The following is a 21,763-nucleotide window of genomic DNA, read 5'->3' as shown; positions in this document are numbered from 1 at the left end:
TAAGTTGCATAAGATCGCTGTCTCAAGGTCAACTTCTGTGTGATCCCTAAAGTGTTCCCAAACCAGCTCTGCCACAGCCTCAACCAAACCATACCTTACAAGCCAGTACCACATGCAGACCGGCGATAAAGAAAAGAAAGTAGAATAAACCCAGATGTTTGAACCTTCAGAATCTCCAAAACAAACAAAAAAAAAAAAAAAAAAAGAAAAAGAAAAAAAAAAGGAAAAAACTCACCTTTAAAATCCTTTTGATGAATTTAAGGTCATAGCTTGTTTGTAGTTCACTTTCTGCCTCCACCAAGGAGGAAAACTTTTCCACCAAGAAAAGTTCTCCTTAGTTGTGTGTGTACATAAAAGTTGATGCCAGAAACCAAACCTCTGGCAGAAAATATTTTTTCTTACAATAACATCTCCCTTGCTTTACTTTTCATAAAGCAAACTCTTTAATTGCTTCCAGAAATACTCTGGGTTTCTGCTCTTCTCTGATGTATTTCAACTTCCTCTTTTTCATATTTGTGTTTTTTTTCAGCATTCTTTCCTCAGCTGTTCAGATCTGATCCTTTTAATTCACTAGATATATTTCATTGAAAAAAAAAATTAAAAAAAATAACATGAGGCTTCTCTTGGAAAGAAAAGCTCACAAGTAAGAGGTTTTACCTGGCCAAAAGAGTCTGGCAAAATCTGAATTTCATATGGGAAGGATCACAGAGAAGAACACAAATACAGGAACAAAGCACGCTTTTGATGCAGTTGCTGAAAGTGTAAACAAGATCAGAAAAAGCATAGAACATGGAATGCAATTAGTACAGGGCTTGGGTTTTTTGAATACTGTGTCTGGAAACACAATTTTAGGGGGAAAAAAAAGGGGGGGGGGATAATAGAAAAACTGCATGATAGAAAAGCTTAGGCTCAAAGTTCAAGCAGCAGCTAAAACTGTTCTATATGTTCGACCCAGTTTTTCAAAACCCTGAAGTTAATTCCAGTTTTATGAACAAAAGATGTTTCTGCATGGACACAAGGTGAGTGAAAGCAGTACAGGCATTTAAAAAATAAGCTGTTTCCACAGCCATAGACTATGGAAACCTTTTCCACAAAATAATAATGACTTTTATGTCTCTTATCAGCAAAACAAGGAATTCATCTAATAAAAATTATGCCCAATGAATTTAGAATAAATTAAATAAAAGCGTTTCTAACTGATATAGGTGTACGGAAAATAGTGCTTTGGGCAGTTTAGGTAAATTTTGTGGCTGAATAATTTTATGGCTGATAATACCTGCAGTTACTGTGCATACCACATTAAGGACAATTAAGATAAGGGTAATTAAATCTTATTCTTGTAGAGTATAAATTAAATTGGCAAAAGTCGTGAGGGATTTCTTTCTTCCAAACATTGTTTATTATTGCACTCTGCATATTTTCAGGGAATATTAGAATATGTACAGGGCCTGTAAACACAGAGGCAGAAAATCATAGTGACAACAATGTACTGCATTGTGTATATACTCAAAAGTCTGTTAAAACATTAATGCAGCCACATTTAGTACATTTTTAATTTCTCAGGTTTGTGCTCCGTTATAATTAGAACCTATTTCTACATTCAGTATTCAGAACACATGCTGCTGCACGTTGGCGTGGAGATCTGAGAGAAAAAGGGAGTTCTGCCACTGAGCCTTTCTGCTACCTTAATGAGCTCCCCAGCCCTTCACAGACTGCTGAGGAAATCTGGGTCCTCGGAGGGCTTGGCATAATTCTCAGGGGTTTCTTTGTACACAAGCACAGCTGTGTATCAACTGATGCCACATGTGTGGAACATACATAGACTAGATTTTATTTTCTACATCTCTGTTTTTATATCTGCACCCTGACAGGGCATTGTTCTGTTTTTATAAACTTGCCTGACATACAAATGTAATATGCTTGTCAAAAGGCAAAAGGAATTACAGGATGTATCAGGTGAGATAGTCCTAGCAGGGACAACCTACAAATACAGAGATGCATGGGATACAGAAGTAGGGGGTTATAGTACAAAGCACTGTTGAGGCCTTATCAAAAGTACTGTGCGCAATTCTGTCCCTGCCTATTAAAAAACAAAAGAGATATGGATAAAGGATAGCAACATGATTAGGTAAATGGAGACCCCCGTTCTATTGTAAGAGAAGTCTGGAGCTTGGCTAGTTCCATCTAGTACAAGAAAAGCTGTGGGTGGACAGAATCACCCACTACAAAACTATCTGGACAGATGTATCCTAAAGTGAAAAGGTCTGTTTAGGCTAAAACACGATATTGTGTGCACAAAATAGGCATAAACTCATACTGGAGCTCTGGTTGGAAATTTCTAATCACATATGAAGGTTCTGAAACAGCCTTTAGATGTAAGTAATGGGGACAGGAAATGTCAATCAAAAAAAATCAACAAGCTTAGTTAAAATCACAAGAAATTTGATAACTTTGTCCTCTTTGATACTGAATCAAAAGTAAAGGGCTTCTTAATATTGGGTAGTATATTATCTCAAAGAGATACCAGACATTCCCACATGTTTATTCTCATCAGAGAGGGAACAGTAGAATAACAGCTAGTTAGCTGTACTTTAAATTTAGCATCTTTTCAGTGGTGGCCATTTGCAATGGGAAGGGTTGTGCATAGAAACATAACCCAGTCTACATCCACCCCACTCCTAGAGTTAAGAGATTGTCTACTTCTCCATAGCTAACGATGTGGTTATTTGATGTGGCTAAAATAGAATTATTCTTTTACCAGATTACTTTTCAGCTGCATCAACTTCAACTACCTGATTCTGTTCATCACAATTTAGGTACTGCCTGTTTACAAAGCTGTGAGTTTTACCACATTCCAAAATACTTTTCAGTGACTGCATGAAAAAAAAAAGTATACAGCCACCAAGAACAGAAAATGAAACTGTGACACGTATCTGGTTTGTGAGCTGGAAGTTCCCTTTCCTCTGGGAGCCATTCAGTATCACAAATAGTTTTGAACTATAACTTCTGTAACACTGTGCTCTGGTAACAAAGCTTCAGTTTGAGACTAAAGGAGATTTTAGCTGCAAAGCCTGCATCTGAAAGACCAAGCTGTTACTTCTTCACTGCACACTGATAACAAAAACTGTCCATAAACACAATTTTGTACATTTATCTAGCACCAACGAGCAAAAAAACTTGCAAGATGTGAGTTACAAAGGACAGGCAAGTATCCAAAATTGCAGGGGGAGCTATTATCCCTTCCACACTTATCTGTTAGTTCCCCTAGCTTGGTAGGATCGCTCCCAAAGAGATCTTGCCTCAGACTTTTAGTTCTCACCCATATTCAGTCTGTCTAAGCTAAGAATTCCTGGCTCAGAAGAATATCAGAGTAAATGACAGCCAAACATGTCATACATGTGCATCTCAAACACTTCGTAACACGTGCTTTAAAACTAATGCCCACAGAGCACAAGTAGTAAGTACGCTTTCAGTAGATTTTCCCCTAGGCTACCAACTCTGCTTTCAGACTATGAGTAGTCTGACAACACCAATTACCAATCCTATATCAGTGACTATAGATCAATTTGAATAGGCAAGCTGAAGTATAATTCAGCTGCAGTGATAGTTCATGTGTCATCTTACCTCAATGACACCTAAAAAACAAACCCAAGTGCTACATATGTATTTTTAGAACTCAAGATCCTACACGATAGATAACATTTGAAACATTTTTCTTGTGATATCTGGGACAGTTCATGCTTATATAAACTTGAAGATCAGTGCTATCAAGCTGTTTCCCTACACATGCAAACAGTAACAAGGTTAAAATAATATAAGGTCTGTCTTAATTTGAAAACAATCCTCCAAAAATGAAGGCTGATGAAGTGATTAATCTCTTGATTTGAAGCTTACATAGTGCATTGAGATAATCTCCAGCGTAAATGGAAAATCACTGGAAAGGAAGGCCACAGATAAAAACGATATTACAGGCAATAGCAGTTAACTCTTTGAAGTCAACAGCTGTGTGAGAATTAACCCTTTACAAGTTCAAGGCCTTGTCTTCACACAGATCACAGCTGCACTTTGCATCAAATTCTTGAATCATCTGACCTTTGCAAAAATTACATGGAGGCTTGCCTTTGCAAATTGTTAAGATCAGTCTTGCTTGCCTTTCCGAGGGTTCTGGAGTCACAACAACAAAATCAGGAAAACCAGTAGGTTTCATTCAGACTGTTAAAATTAGCCAAGGCAGGTCTGTTCTTAGTCTTTACATTTATTAATGGTGAAATAGTAGAAATCTTTCTTACTCCAAGAGCCTAACTATAGGATACAGCCCTTATGGGATGCCAATCACATACTTGCATGCATGAAAACTCTTCTTGGCTACTGCAAAGAAAATTTTTTTCATTACTCCTTAAAAAATACAATAGTATGTCTCCTTATTCTGTGTTAAACATGAATTTATTTTTCATTTTAGCAATTTTTTTCCAGCTGCTAGCTGCTTTGACGCCAGATATCAGCCTTCTTACCTTAACTTCTGACTTTAACAGTGTACCCACTTCAGGGCACCAAACACACCAACACACTTAGACCAGATGCAGTAGCTCTTACCAGCCTGTATCCACCTTCCTCCACAACTCTTTTGCAATCTCTTCCACATCTCTCCTTAGTCTTTAGCTATCAGAATCCAAGGCAGGCACCAATATGCTATAGCTTTTGTGAAAACAGGCAAGAGGTGGTGAGAAAATCTTCACCTGTGGCTTTTGTAGCTCCTTCCCCGCCTCCCCAACAAGGAGCTGGACACTGGCTCAGGTCTCTGCCCTTGCTTCTTCCTTAGTTCTTGCATAAGAGATTTGGTGGGTTGGCTTTCAACCTTGCAGATCATGTCCTTGCCTCGCTGCCTTGCTTGGACTTTCAACCCGCCTTGTTACTATAGACCTGATTTCTAGTTACCAGGCTGTTAACTGAACCGTTATCACTGCTGGCCCTGCTCAGCTTTTCTTGTTCAGGTGCTGTGGGATGGCAATTGGTGGGTGGTGTCATTGCTCCTGCCCGATGTCACCTTTAGTTCCTGGCTTGCCTCATTAAGGTCTATATTTAACTTCCATGCACTGAAAGATGCTCAGTCATTTTATAGAATTATTATGTATAATTAAGCAATGTACTTAGCATATATTTCTCTAGTTGTGCTGTTCATAATAATCCTTGCTAGTAAAATGAAGGCAGTACCTCCCTCAGATGCTATCAAGACAGTCCAAGGTGACGATCGTAATTCTCCTGGACATAAAAGCAGAGAAAGGCAGAACAAGCCTGATGAATGACAATTTTTGTACTTTGAAGGCAGTCCGAAGACACTGTCCTCATATTTCAAAAGCCCTATAAATTGTCTTTAATGGGGTCAAATGCAGCATTGAAAGCAACTCTGTCAGAAATGAATTAAGACTACTCAAAGAACAAGCACAGATGACAGGGTTCTACTTTAGGTTTTACTCTACAGGAGTTTTAACTTAAGAAATAAGGTGGTATGTAGGGAATATAAGGCATTTGTTTCCTGCACATCTTGAACTTTTATACTTTCTCTGTGAATGGGTACTTCCTTTCAGCAGTACTCAGGAACACATTCAGGAATCATGATAAGACTAAAAGAAATACTTGCTTTACTAGAAGTACTCATCTTGATTGCTCCAATAATTGATTAGCCACAGATAAGAAGACTCTTCTACTTTAGACTTTTGTGTGGCTTCTTACACAGTTTAAGATTTTACCAATGAAACTCCCTGGTGCAGAGCCTTACATCCTGTGGCTGCACCATTCTTTTGCCACACCACAGACTGCATGTTCTCAGTAGAAAACACACACCAAACTTGGGACTTCTTGTTGGAGCTCCCTGCCCTTTCTAAGATCTCTGGATAGGAAAAGTACAGTTTCTTCTCTTGTTCACCTTCTTCTCCATCAATGTGTGCCTGGAGGGTTTTTCTAATCTAGCTTGTGAGGTGCTTCATCTCCTAGCAATCACAGTTCCCCCTACTTTACTCACATGATGTACCATGACCACTTTGCTAAACTGAGTTTGACTGACGTTTCTGCAGCAGTAGCACATACTTTTCACAATAAACTGGATGGTGATAAAAAGTGAATTATAAGGATATTAACTTTTGGTTTATAGTTTGGACACATTTCAGTTTTGTCTGGACAGGGTGCTGGGACACCTAGTCTATGTCATGCTTTGCCAAGAAAGGTTGGACCAGATGATCCCTGAGGTCCCTTCCAACCTGGTATTCTATGATTTTAAGCTTCTGACTTTACCCACATGAGTTAGGAGCCTACATGCTTCATATGTATATGTACTTATGGAGGAGTCAAAATTCAGAATATGAGTCTCTTCTGTCTTCTTTGGCTTAGAATGAGAGTTAAACTCTTAAAATAAACAATGTGAACCCTTCTGTATCAGAAGTTTTGACAGCAAATGAGTATCACTGTGTAGACACAAGTCTGTAAGATGCTAAACATAAGGCATTACATGCTCTTGAAAAACAAAATTCAGTGGTTTGCCTCATTAATGTCTTTTTATTGTTTATACGCTAACAACTTCAGTGTTTAGTAACTCACATCATGTCTATTATTACTGGAACACAAGAAGCAAAAGCATCACATGGTTATTAAGAATTGCATTCACTCCATGTTTCAGAATACAAAGATTTATTGTTTTGATTGTAATCCAATTTAATCTCTTTAATGTACCAAGAAATAACTTGCATATCTTGTGAAGGATCTTGAAGAGCTAGTCTATAGATAGTTCATGCAAAGTTACTATACTCAAAATAATCTCTTCCAAGACACAGACTGACTTGCTGAAGAGTACATGCGTACTCTTCCTGCCTGTACCATAGCAATTGATGAGACAAACTACGAGGATCGTAGCTTTAAGAAGCACCAACCTACTTAAAAAATTCAGGATCATCATCTTTGATCTTGACAGCAATTTCAAGATATAAATATACACATTCATTAGTATTTCCATGGTTTGGGATGGGACCTGAATAAATGATCTATTTATGACACTTATACAGGAAAAAAAGAAAATACCAACAATATTAAGCAGAATATAACCATTCTAGTAAGTCTAATATGTACTACAATCACAGGTAAATATTACATTTCTTTGTCTCAATCCTTATAAGGAGGAAGGGCAGAAATGTTGAAAGTGTCACTGGAAGACTAATTATCTATATTACTGAAAATTATATTTAATTAAATTATTACCTAGGTGTTGACTAATTAGGGCTTTGTAAGCATGACACATTCTGAATAGCTATTTTTATTGTACTCCTTGTAACTACGTATCTTTGCTAGAGCATGTGTACACAGGACTCAGCTGCAATCTCTGTGAACTGATATCCCAATTATGCCTTTGCCACTCATTGCTCATAAAATGCACAAAGTCATATGCAATTTTATTTCCCTCACAGAACTGTAAGAAAGATAAATGACATTCAACTATTAGCTTGGAACATGACATCAGATCCAGTTGTTTGATTCCCCCAGTAGGTAATTGTGTACATTCCCCTGTTAGTGAATATTTATTTTATACAATTTCTTTCAAGAGTAGATGGAAATTGAGACCTTCATACAGCCATAATAGCATGAAATTTAATATTTTCATGTCTCTGTTCCTAGAAACTGCTTGATATGGACCAGATCCCAAACTGCTGAAGTCAACACAAGATTGACTTGAGTAGACTGTTCAAAAGATGTCACTCTCAAAAGAATATGAAGTGCTGAGATCTCATTTCCAAGGGAAATAGTTGATATCCAGAAAACAAGTGCATACAAACAATTCAAAAATATAATCTCAGGACTAAGACATATTGGGCTTTATTTTTACCCTCCTAATATAAGCCTTGAGACTATTTTTTGGCTTCTGGTTTTCCTCAAAGGACAACCAGGTTTTATTCAATTCACTAGATCTGTATGGGAATAATGTTTTAGAATATCATTGGAATTAAAAAGTTTTCAATGGATAAATTTATTTCATACATATTATAGAATATTAGAAATTTATCTGGATCTATCTGCTGTATCACCAGTACAGTATTCGAATTTACTGACAACATTTAACTTCAAAAATTAATTCCAAGATACTGTCTCCAAATGAGCTCTGTATTCAGTCTCTATGTAAGAATAGACTATATTACCATCTATCACCAATGTCAGCTCAAATTAGTTCCATTAGCCTGAGAATGACTTTGAATAGATTCAGGACAAAAATACACCACCCATGTACACCATTACTCATATGATGTACTTTAATTCCATCAGGGAAATCACTTACTGTAATTATCTGATTTTTATCTAGTTGTTACAGCATCAAGATTTAAAACCATTATTGAGAGATGCAGCTTTAGGCAAAGTAGGATTAAAGTCAGCAAAACTGAGCCATAAGATCCTCCCCAAGTAACCTGGAGTCAAAATGAATGTTTTGGATCATGTACCAGGTAGCCACCACTTCTTAACTGCCTTCACATCCTCTGTGTAGCCATCCCCAGGCTCACTCTCTACCCTTTCAGGGAGGGAAACTGTCGTAGCAGCAAGGTGACAATCATGGAGACTGCAGCCTGCCCACAGGTCAGCAAAAAGTGCTGTCTCTGTGACAGAACTACAGATTCTAAGTACTCCCAATGACCTATGATTACAGGCAATGAAAAAATGCCTGCCTTTCACAACTTGCTCAATAACTCGTATTTCCACTAGTCACATCTACATTCTGAGTTTTAATTTGTTCTACTCAGACTTCCATCCTTTCCTTATCACACCTGCTATATTAGAGATCTCTATGGTAGTAGGAATTTGTTCATGTAGATAGTAATAGGCATTAATACTGTTCTTAATCTTCTGTTTAAACAGGCTAACTAAAGTGAAATTCTCCAGTCCAAACCAGAAACCTCAGTAACAAAGCCTTGTTCATCCCAGCTCATAATAAAACCCACCTCTTCATTTCAGTGAGAGAGTTTTACCTTAATGATTTTATTGAGACAGAATTTCACTCTGTGCCTTTTAATCTAATGAGAGAGATTAAGGGTTGCAATGGCACATCAAATACATACAGGCAATAACAAATAGGGAGAATCAGGATTTTGCCCCCGTTTAAATCCTTGCGGCGAGCACACAGCAGAGCAGAAATAAGATGAGGTTTTTGTTTTGTTTGGTTTCTTTTTCCCTGGGATGCTGGGGCCTTTACTAAGAACACACATATATATATCTATGTGTACATATATATAGCTATATACACACACACACAGTCCTATCTGGAGATAGGACTCCTCTGATAATTATTAAGGATATTTTTGGATTGGTGTCCTGTAGATTTCAACCAGATGTCTTTAAAATATGTAGCTTTACAAAGAAATACTGGGATTTTTCTAAAAGCCAAAAACTGGCACTTCAGAGTTTTCCTTGTTGGTAACAGTTGACAAGGACTCCTGTTTCAGACTACTTATCACAGTAGCTGCAGTAGAAACAGAACCAGTATCTTCTGTGAATGCTAACAAGCAAGCAGATAAAAGGTCTCTTTGGTGTGTTGCAACAAACTAAAAATCAAAAAAACCCTTTTCATTTATTTTTGTTCAAATCAGCTCAATGCAATATAATAAAAAGCACTTTTCCACACGGGGAAGACACAGCCCCCCACATCTCAGGTTATGGTGTAACCTGAAGAAAGCCTAGACCATGATCTTCTAATCTGTAAGTTGCAGAAGGCTAGTAAGCTAAGATCATTGAAACCTACCCTAAAGTGATGGGCCAGCAGATTGAAGTTATGGTGAAAATGTTTTCTTTGGAGTATCAATTTATAAGCTAAGGGTTCAACATGCATGTCTACCAGAAAGGAAATCTCTCTTTGTTGGAAATACACACACACTTTGAGCTAGCAGTTAAGCAGGAAATAAAACACAAAACAAAAATCTATCATACAACAAGCGGAAAAGAAGGGATACATAGATCTTCACTTTTAGATAATACAATCTCACAGCTTCCCCACACAAAACTCTTATTTTCATGACAGTCATTGTTCCACACAAGATGTCTTTAATACTGTAACTATCAATATTCTTGGTTTATATAGTGGGTTTATTACAGTATTTAATATGTGGCAATGCCTGCTCAAATAAGACAATGCTGTTCTTTAAGCATATACTTGTTATCTTGCTGTAACACAACTTCTATTGTCATGACCTGCTAAAGCAGACTTCTAAGCAGAAGGGAGACAACTCAGCAAGAAACAAAGTGGATACTAAAGTAAAGTACAAAGTCAGATGTCACCTCCCTTTCCCTCTCCCCTCCTCCCCCATGGTAAAAATAACACCTCTTAATATTTTCTGTGGTCTCCAACATGCGTATTACTGAGAAAGTACATATTACAGCTTTAGTTTCAAGTATATCCATTATATGAATATCATTTGCCTAAAGCAGAGGGAAATCTAATGCTATTTTAGATGCCTCTAACAGTTCATATATTCTAGGGCTTTGACTAAACTTTTAGTTGAGTCCTTTTTACCTTTCACTTTGTGTAAGTCCCTGCTGACCCTAGAGAATTGTAATACAATTGGCAGGAAATGTGTTGAGTACCATGCTAATTTATGAAAAGACAGGCCTCATTCTGCCTGTATAGAAACTCCTCAGCCCTAAGACAGGTATAATACACCACGCAGGTTGCTTAATGCATTAAATCGTATCTAGCAGATCGTTACAAGTACCCAAAAACCAGATTTGAACTGTTTCTCCAAAGCAGGTGTTCTAGTCCTTTGATTATAAAATCTTCCATTGAAAAGCTGAATCCTTGGACAGATTTTTGTGAAAAAAAAAAAAGTATTTCATAATCCCAGGGAGATATTCACTAGGAAACTGCAGTAAAAATTCCCTGGAACTTTATTTCCTGTTTGAAATACTACACTTGAAGTATTGCCAGCCTTATGAAGTTTAACCATGACAACTCCAAGGTCCTACACCTGGGTTGGAGCAATCCCAAGCACAGCTACAGGTTGGGCAGAGAAGAGATTCAGAGCAGCCCTGTGGAGAAAGACTTGGGGGTGTTGGTCAATGAGAAAATGAACATGAGCCAGCTTCAGTGCGCACTCGCAGCCCAGAAAGCCAACCGTATCCTGGGCTGCATCAAAAGAAGCGTGACCAGCAGGTGAAAGGAGGTGATCCTGCCTCTCTACTCTGCTTTCATGAGACCTCACTTGGAGTACTGTGTGCAGTTCTGGTGTCCTCAACATAAAAAGCACATGGAACTGTTGGAACAAGTCCAGAGGAGGGCCACAAGGATGATCAGGGGACTGGAGCACCTCCTGTATGAAGACAGGCTGAGAAAGTTGGGGCTGTTCAGCCTGGAGAAGAGAAGGCTGTGTGGAGACCTCATAGCAGCCTTCTGGTATCTGAAGGGGCCTATAGGGATGCTGAGGAGGGACTCTTCATTAGGGACTGTAGTGATAGAACAAGGGGTAACGGGTTAAAACTTAAACAGGGGAAGTTTAGATTGGATATAAGGAAGAAGTTCTCTACTGTAAGGGGGGTGAGGCACTGGAATGGGTTGCCCAGGGAAGCTGTGAATGCTCCATCCTGGCGGTGTTCAAGGCCAGGCTGGACAAAGCCTTGGGTGACATGGTTTAGTGTGAGGTGTCCCTGCCCATGGCGGGGGGACTGGAATTAGATCTTAAGGTCCTTTCCAACCCTAACTATTCTATGATTCCTCAGACAATCTTCATGGGAAAATAAAGACCGTTCAACAGGGTTTAATTTACTGTTACAGCCCAAATGCCCTGAAACAGCTGGAATGCATTTTGTGTATTGTTAGCTTATACTTTTCAATTTGGTATTATCCAAATTAATTTCAGGTGAGCAAAAACATTTAAGCAGGTGAGATCAGGAGATTCCATTCAAAATCGTATTTTTGGTCTAAATTAATACCCTAACATAAGTAGCATGTTTTCTGGGTTTAAGTACCTTCCTGGGTCTTTGCTCCTTGCTGCTATCCTGCTTTGGGAGCAGCCTCAGCAGTACTCCACTCAAACAGGATGCATGAGGAAAAAACACACACATAGCCTGCTTGTAATTTATTCAGAAATATGATGAATACTAGCAACTGTATGACTTGTTATAAAGATAACTTCGAAATAAGCTAAGAGAGGAAATGCTTTATCGGTGAGACTAAATGTGGCTAGCTGGAGGACAGATAACCAAAGATCTTGTATACAGTAATTCGCTATGCTACACACTACTGTATTTTGTTCATATGGTTTATGTTTGCAGTATCGCATACCAGCCCATAATATGAGTTAGTCTTGTTGTAAGACTAGAAAGAAGGGAGAATAATCCAACTGGATCTACTGTTTAGTTCAACATCTGGGAGCTCCTTTATCAAAGCAAAAAGGTTCTTTTATATTCCTGTTCACAACCACACACTCTGGTTTCACACTCTCAGTGGTGGGCACATACCCGAGGCAAGTCTCGGCCAGCCTGGGTCCTTTAGGTTCCTTAAGCTTCCACAGCACTATTTCCTAAACAAAGAGCTTTTCAAGCATCAGAACGTCAAAACCTGGCTATGAGAACCGTATCAAATCCTACTTCTTTTAACTAAATTCTGTTTTAATCGATTCATAATCCCTCAAATAATCTGCACATACCCCCCAAAACAACAAGAAAAAAACAAACGACAATAAACCCATGGGGTTTGGTTTAAACCCCTTAAACGATTCTGCCACCGAGTGCCAGGAGATGCACGTATATTCCACGCCTCCCCGTTAACGGGCCCTCAAGCCCGAGGCTGCATCAAAGGGCAGAACGGGCCCGGACCGTGGGACCAGCCGGCAGCACCGGTCAGGGACGCAGAGCGGCCCAACCCCAGAGCTGGCCCGGCCTGACGCGGCTGTGAGGAGCCTGGAGGCGACTCACACCGTACCACTACCGCCACGGGCCGCCCACAGCCCCGGGCATCGATGACTCGGCGCTCAAGCACTCTGACTTGGGAGCGCCGCCGCTGCGCTAGCGGGGAACCCATCCAGGAGTCGGCGTTCGACTTCCAAAGGGGTCCCCGTAACAGCAGCGCCATGTTGTCGTAGGGGCGGTGCGGGGCAGTACCACCAAAGCCAAGCGGAGCGGCGAGGCGCTCTCGGGGCCCGGCCGCCAGCGGTGGAGGCTGGAAATCAACCCATGCCCGCCACCCCCTGCTTCTCCGGCCGCTCGCAGCGGTGACCCCGTGAGTAGCGCATGCGCCCCACTGCCGTCACTTCCCCGCTGGGTGCCGTCACGGAGCGCATGCTCCTGTGCCTAGGCAGAAGCGCCGGGAATGGGCAGGGCTCTGCAGAACCGTTGCTCGCAGCGGCGCATGCGCCCTAGCTGCCCCGTCACTCCTGCCACTCCTCCCACCCCCCCCCCCTCGCCCCCCGTCGCGGCGGCTTGCCGTGCCGCTCCATGGGACACGCGCTGTTGTTTTCCCCCTGCAGCCGGCGGGAGGCGGTGGTGGAGAAACAGTGCGAGGATGCCGGGGAAGCTGAAGGTCAAGATCGTGGCAGGGCGCCATTTGCCCGTGATGGACCGCGCCAGTGACCTCACCGACGCCTTTGTGGAGGTTTGCGGGAGGGGAGGCGCGCGGTGCATCGGGGAGGGAGGGAGGGAAGGAGGGCTGGCAGGCACCTGCTGCCGGGCCCTGCCGCGGCGCCCCCGAGCCGGAGGGGCACGGGACACACCCCCAGACGTCCGGCTGCGCCTCGGTGACAGGTGCCGCCGTGGTCGTGTACGGAGCCGGCTGCTGCTCTCCTCAGCTGCCCCGCCCGCCCTTGGGCGCGTTTAGTGCCTTCGGCCTGGGCCCGGGACCTGCCCCCTCGACTGCAGCCTCTCCGGGCGGTGAGGCGAGGGCGCGGGCACGGTGGGGAGCATTCTGAGCTCCTGTCGGCTGGGATGTTGTGAAAGCAGTCTCTGGTTTATCCTTGATTTTTAGCTGACAGGCATGTAGAATTCAAATGATGTTTTAGAAATAGGCCTGTTTGTTTTAAGCCTCTCCTGGCTGGCGGTTGTTAATAAATGGCTCTTATTGCTTAGGCAGCCAAATGGAATCCATTTCGGGATTTGATGGATGTATGGCAAGCCGGATGAAGAATTAATAAAAGCGTGTTTAAGGCATCTGTGTTTGTGAATATATGTCTGCAGAGTGGTTGTACAGGCGTTACTCTTCGACCAATATTCTCATTTTTATTTAAAGTATTTGAAGTGCTAAAATATTTTTGAATTGTTTTTTTAAGCTGTGCCAGGGAACGTCTAGACTGGGCATTAGGACAAATTGCTTCGCTGAAAGGGTGATCAGGTATTGAACAGGCTGCCCAGGGAAGTGATGGAATCACCATCCTTGTTAAGTGTTCAAAAACCATATAGATGCCCTTAGTGACATGGTTTAGTGGTGGACTTGGCGGTGCTGGGGTAACGGTTGGACTTGATGATCTTAAAGGTCTGTTCTAACCTAGTTGGTTTTACGATTCTGTGATTCAAAGTATTTAATATTGTCTGCTTGTTTAAATCACTTTGTTGCACCAGAAGTATCTAACTCCAGCCTTCTTTACAATTATAAAATTAACAGGCAATATATAGGGTATTTCTTAGGAAGGGATTGTAAAATAAGTTGATGTGAGCCTTCTGTTTTATGAGTCATTATTTCCGATATGAATAACTTGGAACATTTCAGGAACATTCCATAGATTCAGAAATCATACAGAAAAAGCAAAGAGGTGTTTAAAAATGGAATGCATGTTTCTACCACAAATTTTAATTGAGGTTGACACAACACTGGAATTCAGGTAGGAAGACAGAATGTTGTTCTAGAACTGTATAAATTGGAAAGTCTGATATTAATATCAAAATAGATTTTGGGTATGTAAGTCCCGATTTTTGTTTGGTGCTTAAAAATTTGATTGACATTAGACACTAAACACATTGCATAGTAGGACATTGCTAATAAAGCTAAAATGTATTTGGCATGCTTTTCAATGGAGCTGAAATAGTACACGTTTCTATTTTATTGCAGGAATGACAGTCATTTAACTTCATATTTTAGTGTTTGGTTTCAAATGTTTCATCAGTCAATTTTTCATTTATATGGACTGCTCTTTAATTTCAAATTTGATGAATAGCCTATGACCCCCAACACGCATGCTACTTGTGAGAATGGGAAATGGGAAATGCAGCTAATGAGTTTCATTTGGCCTGTTTTTTTTACTGTGGAGGAGAAACAGCTCTCCTGTCTTGTTGGCCATTTGTTCCCAACCCTCCTCCGTCTGTGCCAACTCTACTGTCTTGGGTGTGTGGCAAGACAGATTGCAAAATTGATCTAGTTAAAAGACTACCTTAGCATAAAGGAAATAGGACTTTTCAGAAAGATCAGTTTGCTTAGCTGGGTTAATGTGCAGTTTCATGAATGTCTTGGCGCAAATAAGGCTAACAAAATACGTAGGTGGCGCCTTGCTGTTAGGACTGTTACTTAGGAAGACTGGAAATTGCCCCTTTGACATTTATCTCAAACTAAACTGAGCTTGAAGCTATTTTATTTTTCTGTGTAAGGTTGATGAAACCGTTTACAAAGTGATTTCACTTTAATAAAAATGAAAAACAGAAGTAATGTTAAGGTACTAGTTAATTACTAGCCTTTAACATTACTCTAGAATTACAAAAGAAAATAGGAGAAGACTTGGCTCAGGTTATGCACAACTTGGACTTTGCTAGCATGTGTGATCCGGAGCAAAGTAGCACAATTTCTTCTGTAATTGTGCTTCTAAATTTATACTGCAGACAGCAGTATAGTGCTTGATTATCTCTACTGGCTTTAATGAAGTAGCTTGACTACTGGAGAACTTCAGTTATAACTGCCTGGGGCTCCAAGGGAGCTAATTTACTCCCTAGATAACCTGTAAAAATAGGTTGGGTGGAGCTCTGGGCTGTTCCTCCTTGGCAGCTTCTGATACCTAAGGTAGCTCATTTAAAACTAGTGTCAGTATCGCTTTATTATACTGCTTTGTATGAATACATGTTCTGAGTGGCAGTGCTGTTAGTTTTTTTGTACACATATAGGCTGCATCCACCTTTTAATAGCTGGGTGATTTTTTACACTAAGGTTGCTTGGTCCTGTGTTTTCATACCACTCTGGCTTTTAACTTGAAAACTTTGAAGTAACTTTTTTGAAAAGCATTACTGTTCATTAAATCAAGTAGGGGGCCCCACGGGTTTTTTATTTCTTTGGTCATAAATGCTATACAGAGTTCTATTGACTGAGGTATGTACAGTTATATATACATAGCTCAATGTGAGCTCATAATCCAGTCCTGTGGTGCTTAAGTGCAACCAGCTTAATTAAGAAGCCTAAAGCATGTTCAGAATCTCTCTAGAGTTGAGGTATGCACCTGTACAAAATAATCACCATATTACTGAAAGCTATGAAGTGTTTATTTAATAATTTCTTGAGCAAAAGTATTTTAAAAATTGCCATACATGTTTCCGAAGTTAAGCCTAAATTTAGTCTCCAAAATCTATTTAGAATTTAAAAAGAAAACAATATTCAGAATCTTCAGCTGTCTTTAACTTCAGCATTTCTTTTATGACAGCACACTCATTATTTTCTTAAAAATTTTGAATGAATTAAACCCCATAACTTTGGGTATTTGTAAGCATGATCAGATACTTGGTATGAAGTACTAATTAATTTTAGAGGCAACATTCAGAGATCTACAAGTGTTTGTGAGTGGTTTGTAGTAAGAGCTTCAGTGAAATAAAGTTGCCTTGGGCAGCATTGTTTCTTGTATGGGGCACCACAGAAATTGTTTCACTTTTTAAAAACAAAACAGACAAAAAACCCAAAACAAAGGGGGTTTTCTTGACGTAGACCAATATGGAGACCAAATGGAGATTCCTGATATAGGCTATTACGTGCATTAATCAATAGAATTATGAAGAATATTTGATCTTCAGTACCTGATGGTTACAGGGGTATGTAGAGACATGTGTGTATAGATACATATAGTCCTTTATCTTTTTTGCCCATATGCTTTCTGTAATTTTTTTATATTTTAAGAAAAGAATAAAATTGGATAAGGTTCCCCCTTGCTGCTCTGAATTTACTGGTATGTGTCCAGCATATTGCAGTTGCACTTAATGGAAATGGTTTCAGTTATTTTCTGGTGTGCATCTAGGGAGATTTCTTAAATTTCAGAAATAAATTTACCAATGTTACCATTCTCATTTCTGTGTTTCTTTTATAAATTGTCAATAAAGTTGATTTAGAAACCCTAGAGAGAACAGTAGTGGGACATTAGCTCTTAATATTTAGATAGAATACTTTTGTTTACATGTTTTCTAAACAGAAGCCAAGGAGAGTATACAGGTCACTTTGAATAGAAGTGGTATTTCCACTTATCAAGTGATTAAGGAGGAAAGGAGAGAGATATACCAGAAGTGTTGTTGTTGCATGGAAAGTTACCTACTGATGTATGTGAATTGATTAAAAAAAGCTGATGTTACTAAAAAGGATTTGTTGATATTATTGAAATAATCTATTTGAAATTATTTGCATGTGTAGAATTGATGAGTTTCTAAATTTATTAGTATTTGTTAATAATTGCATGCTTATATTTTTAGGTAAAATTTGGAAATACAACATTTAAGACAGATGTGTATCCCAAATCTCTTAATCCTCAGTGGAATTCTGAGTGGTTCAAATTTGAAGTAAGTATTTTTTAAGAGTTTGTGTCTATATACACATTCTTGTTTAGATGCCCTTAATGAAATAACATCATTTCAGGGAGAAAATGAGTTTGAGAGGTGAAGTGTTTTTTGTTTAAATACACATGAAGCCTTTTCAGCAAACCTATCTACAGTGAGAGCTTGTTTGCTAAAGGTGTCTCTTTGGCTTTTCAGAGCTGTTTGTAAAGATAAAAGCTTGCCAGATTGGATCCACCTCAGATGTTATCCTGGGTAATACTAAAAAAGACAAGGCAGAGGTGAAAGTAGGGGGGGAAATAGCATGAAGAATCAGGCTTTTGTATATCAGTATGCTTGTATTTTTTTTAAAGGGGTAATTTTAGTAAGGAAAGTTAATTGGTATTGAAAATGTCACCATGGGTTGCAAAAATAATGCACTTGGCAGAGAAGAAAACAGAGAATTCCTACGAGAAAATTACAAAATAAAGAGCTTGGACAACAACTGTTGGACATTTCATTTTCCCATTTCCTTATGTAATAATGAGAGCACTCGGTATGTTACTGTAATTGCTTCTTGATGTTTTGCAGGATATAATTCATCGATACTCTTTGATGTTATGCCCTGAACAACTGTTCACGTATTCTTTTTTTTTAATTATTCTTTTTCCTTCATTTTTTAATAACAGAGAAAGATGTTAGGGGTAAATTAGTTGTTAAAAAAATTGAATTAATCGTTCTGTCATTTATAGTGTTCTAAGGTAATATCACAGCATAAACATGGTTGAAACTGTGTACATGTACTAAGTGATGTAATAGCTGGTAATGTTAGAAGCGTTTTTGAGCAAATATAGAATAGTAAGGTTAGGCAGATTATTATTCAATACAATGCTTAAGAGCATCTCTTAATCAGCAATCCGTGTTGACTAAAAAGGTAGTAAAAAGGTGGGGTTTTTTTTTCTTCTTGTTTTTATCTTTCAGTGTCTGGGGTCATCTTTTAGGAGGAGAGGAAAGACCTGATCTGTCTGGAGGGTTAACTCTGTTCATAGGGAAAGAGATTTTTTTGGCAATAATAAAGTCTCAAAATCCTATCTTTTTGCATGGAAAATGGATTTGGGAAAGAAAACAGCAACAGTGGGGGAAAGAAAAAAGAATTCCACATTTTAAAGAGTGGAAAAACACTAGCTCTTTTAGACATTGTGTGTGTGTGTGTGTGCACATGTGTGTGTGTGGAGTTTGATCCTTTTGCAAGGCTATAGTGCTGTAAACACTTAAATGAGTCATCCCATTGCACCTGGCAAACCTGATTCATGGTTTGTGATGTTCAGCACAGAAAGCTGTATAATTTCTATCTTTGTATATCGTAAAAAACAATTGAGGTGTCTGCAGGTAGATTGTGGCATTTACTTAGTAAAGTGCATGTCTGAAATGACTGGATTTTAACAGCTGGTTGTATAAAATATCCTCTTTTAAGCCACTGAGCAGTTTGGGAGGGTGAGAACACCAGTAATCATAACTTCGGAGTATAGCAGTCTTCTGAGATGCTTTATCTTGAATTTTCCTTTTTTTCTAAATGAAAAGTATTCATACTTTTTTGGTGCAGATGGGTAAACAATCTAGGGAATGTGACTCAAAACAAATTATGTGCAATTTTACAATGTGTAATTACTGTAATCTTGCTTTTCTGTTCTCCCAGTGGTAACTGTGGCTTCAGGATCTCACTAGCCCGTGAAGGGTAAAATCGAAATAAGTGAGTGTGTTGTTTAGATACAGGAAATCAAAACTACAGATCTAACTGTGTTACAGCACCGTGCATCCCTCTTTCTTTTTGCATTTGTTTTTCAGCAGTGTTTCCCTGCATTTTTTAAAAATACTAAGATTCCGTGTTAATATTTGTTTCTAGGTAGATGATGAAGAGCTACAAGATGAGCCTCTCCAGATCACAGTTCTTGATCATGATACCTACAGTGCTAATGATGCCATTGGCAAAGTGTACATAGATATTGATCCTTTGCTCTACAGTGAAGCAGCTACAGTTATTTCGGGATGGTTTCCCATCTATGATACCATTCATGGTAAGACTTGCTAATTTGAAAGTAAAACAATGTTGTTTGAGATGTAATCTGCTTCTTGCAATCTTCATTTATGCAAGCTGCCTTCAGAAAATTGTAATAATTTTAGCCTTGTGAGCTGCAAAGCTTCTTTTCTGGTGTTTTTTTTCCTTATTTCTGGCATGAGAAAATTTCTGGCATGGTAGTTCAGACCAGTGCTTGGCAGAACGTCTTCCATAGAACTTGGGACAAGTGGAAAAAATCTTCACGTGGTATTTAAAATAGTTACTGCAAAATTGAGAGTAAAATAAAAAATAATCCAAACATATTTTTCCAATTGCTGTATGTTTACTAAACTAATATAGTCTTGCTGAAGGCTCTTGGGGTGTGCCTTCCTGAGATGCGAGATAAACTCCACTTGAGATGGAGGGACAGGATGTGACATACCTTCAGCATGAAGTACCTTTTCCCTGCAGGAATTACTCTCAGTGCTAGGTAGATTTCATCAGAATATCTTGAAGGTATGAGAACATGAAGTTAATGGTATTTTTGCCTTTGATTTTAATGAAACACAGCTTTTGTTCCAGAAGGTCAAGGTTGACTTACAGCAATTAGCTTGCTGCTTGAATACCTTATTTCAAAACATCTGTGTCATTGCCAGTACCACCCTTGTTCATTATCCATTTTACATAGACCTAACAATCTTAAGAGCTAATTATAAATTGTTGTTGGAACATAATTAACGGTATTTACTAGATCATCAACATTACTGATACGAACTATTTTTTATGTTTAAAACAGTTATATTGAAGAGGTTGGTTTTTTTGAGAAATATACATTTATTTTTCTTATCCTTTTATTCCCTTCACATTTTACTATTCTACATTTCTGTTTGAAGTTAATTAGGTGAACACCTTTCTTAAGATGCGTACAACTTGTATCACTGAGAGAATTAGATTTCTCTGTATTTTTCTAGATCTGCTAATATTTCACAGTTGTTTTCTATTTAAGCAGAATTAGAATTTTTGTATTTTCATGCTCATACCAGTAGATTCTAACTATCTTTATCCTTGTCAAACAGTAACTCATGCTTCCTTTAAAAAAAAAAGTTTATAAATTTTTATTAGTTTTTTTCTTTGCACTTCAACATGATTGTCTATGAAAATATATCAACCCAGGGCACTTCCTGTTATAGTAACTGAAGGCTTCTTTCTATTGGAATTTTGGAAGATAGATCTAGTTAACTTTATTGTACTAATGTCAGAGTCAACGTACAAATTTAATGCTTTTGTTTGTTATATACTTACATGGTAAAGGCTTCTGAAGGCACTGGAGTTCAGACTCATCAAGAAATTTAGTCCTCAATATGTCAGAACCTGTAATATGTGAAATGATTATGTTACTGGGTGGGGAAAAAGAAGAAAGAATAAGAAAGTAGAAAACTCAAAAAGGAATGGCTGTGTAAAATATTCCATTAGTGATGTTTAATTGTGGCCAAAAATTAAGCTTTATCTAAAAAGTCTGTAATACCTTATTTTTTTGCATAATTCTTCTCATAGTCAAAGTATTTTACAAACATTTACTGTGCCACTTTGTGGTTCTAGAAAGAACTGTGCATGTTCTCATTGGATTGAAATACAGAGAGTAGCTTTGCTGCGGTTTTGAAAGCATTTCAGAGAGAAAATGTAAAAGCTTTTTGGTGTTGGCGAGAGCTTTGTGATGTGTACAGACTCCAGCTTTAAAGCAGCCATACTCAAGGCTAATACTTCCAACCTTTTGTGCTAGGATATCTTGGGGTGGTCGCAGTCCTTATACTGATTTATACCCGTCCTGCATTGATGGTGCAGGTCACAGGAGCAGGGAGACTGTACAGGAGCATCACACACCGTAGCAGAGGCCACTGCAGTATCAGGAGGCTGATGGATTCTCTTTTCCCAATCTCATTTTAGTTCTGAACTCCTGTTCAGTGCAGCATGTATTTGAGGACTGTTGCTTGTCCA

General features: G+C 38.9%; 1 protein-coding gene across 18 annotated transcripts in view; it reads left to right on the top strand.

The window, feature by feature from the left end:
- Positions 1–13,411: 13,411 nt before the first annotated feature.
- C2CD5 (C2 calcium dependent domain containing 5) overlaps positions 13,412–21,763 on the top strand; it is a 63,076-nt gene continuing 54,724 nt past the window's right edge. For all 18 annotated transcript variants that reach the window (XM_061444567.1, XM_061444562.1, XM_061444551.1 and 15 more), the window contains exons 1-3: positions 13,412–13,606; positions 17,653–17,739; positions 19,616–19,787. In XM_061444567.1, the coding sequence (XP_061300551.1) occupies positions 13,517–13,606; positions 17,653–17,739; positions 19,616–19,787 (349 nt within the window). In that variant the 5' untranslated portion in view covers positions 13,412–13,516. The remainder of the gene's footprint in view (positions 13,607–17,652; positions 17,740–19,615; positions 19,788–21,763) is intronic.

The sequence above is a fragment of the Pezoporus flaviventris genome, unplaced genomic scaffold (genome assembly GCF_033815535.1).
Source record: "Pezoporus flaviventris isolate CSIRO_AGI_PZ_B2104156 unplaced genomic scaffold, CSIRO_AGI_Pfla_v1 ptg000002l, whole genome shotgun sequence".
Lineage (NCBI taxonomy): Eukaryota > Metazoa > Chordata > Aves > Psittaciformes > Psittacidae > Pezoporus > Pezoporus flaviventris.
Note: the sequence above shows the minus strand (reverse complement) of the source record. Positions and strands in the feature narration are given on the sequence as shown.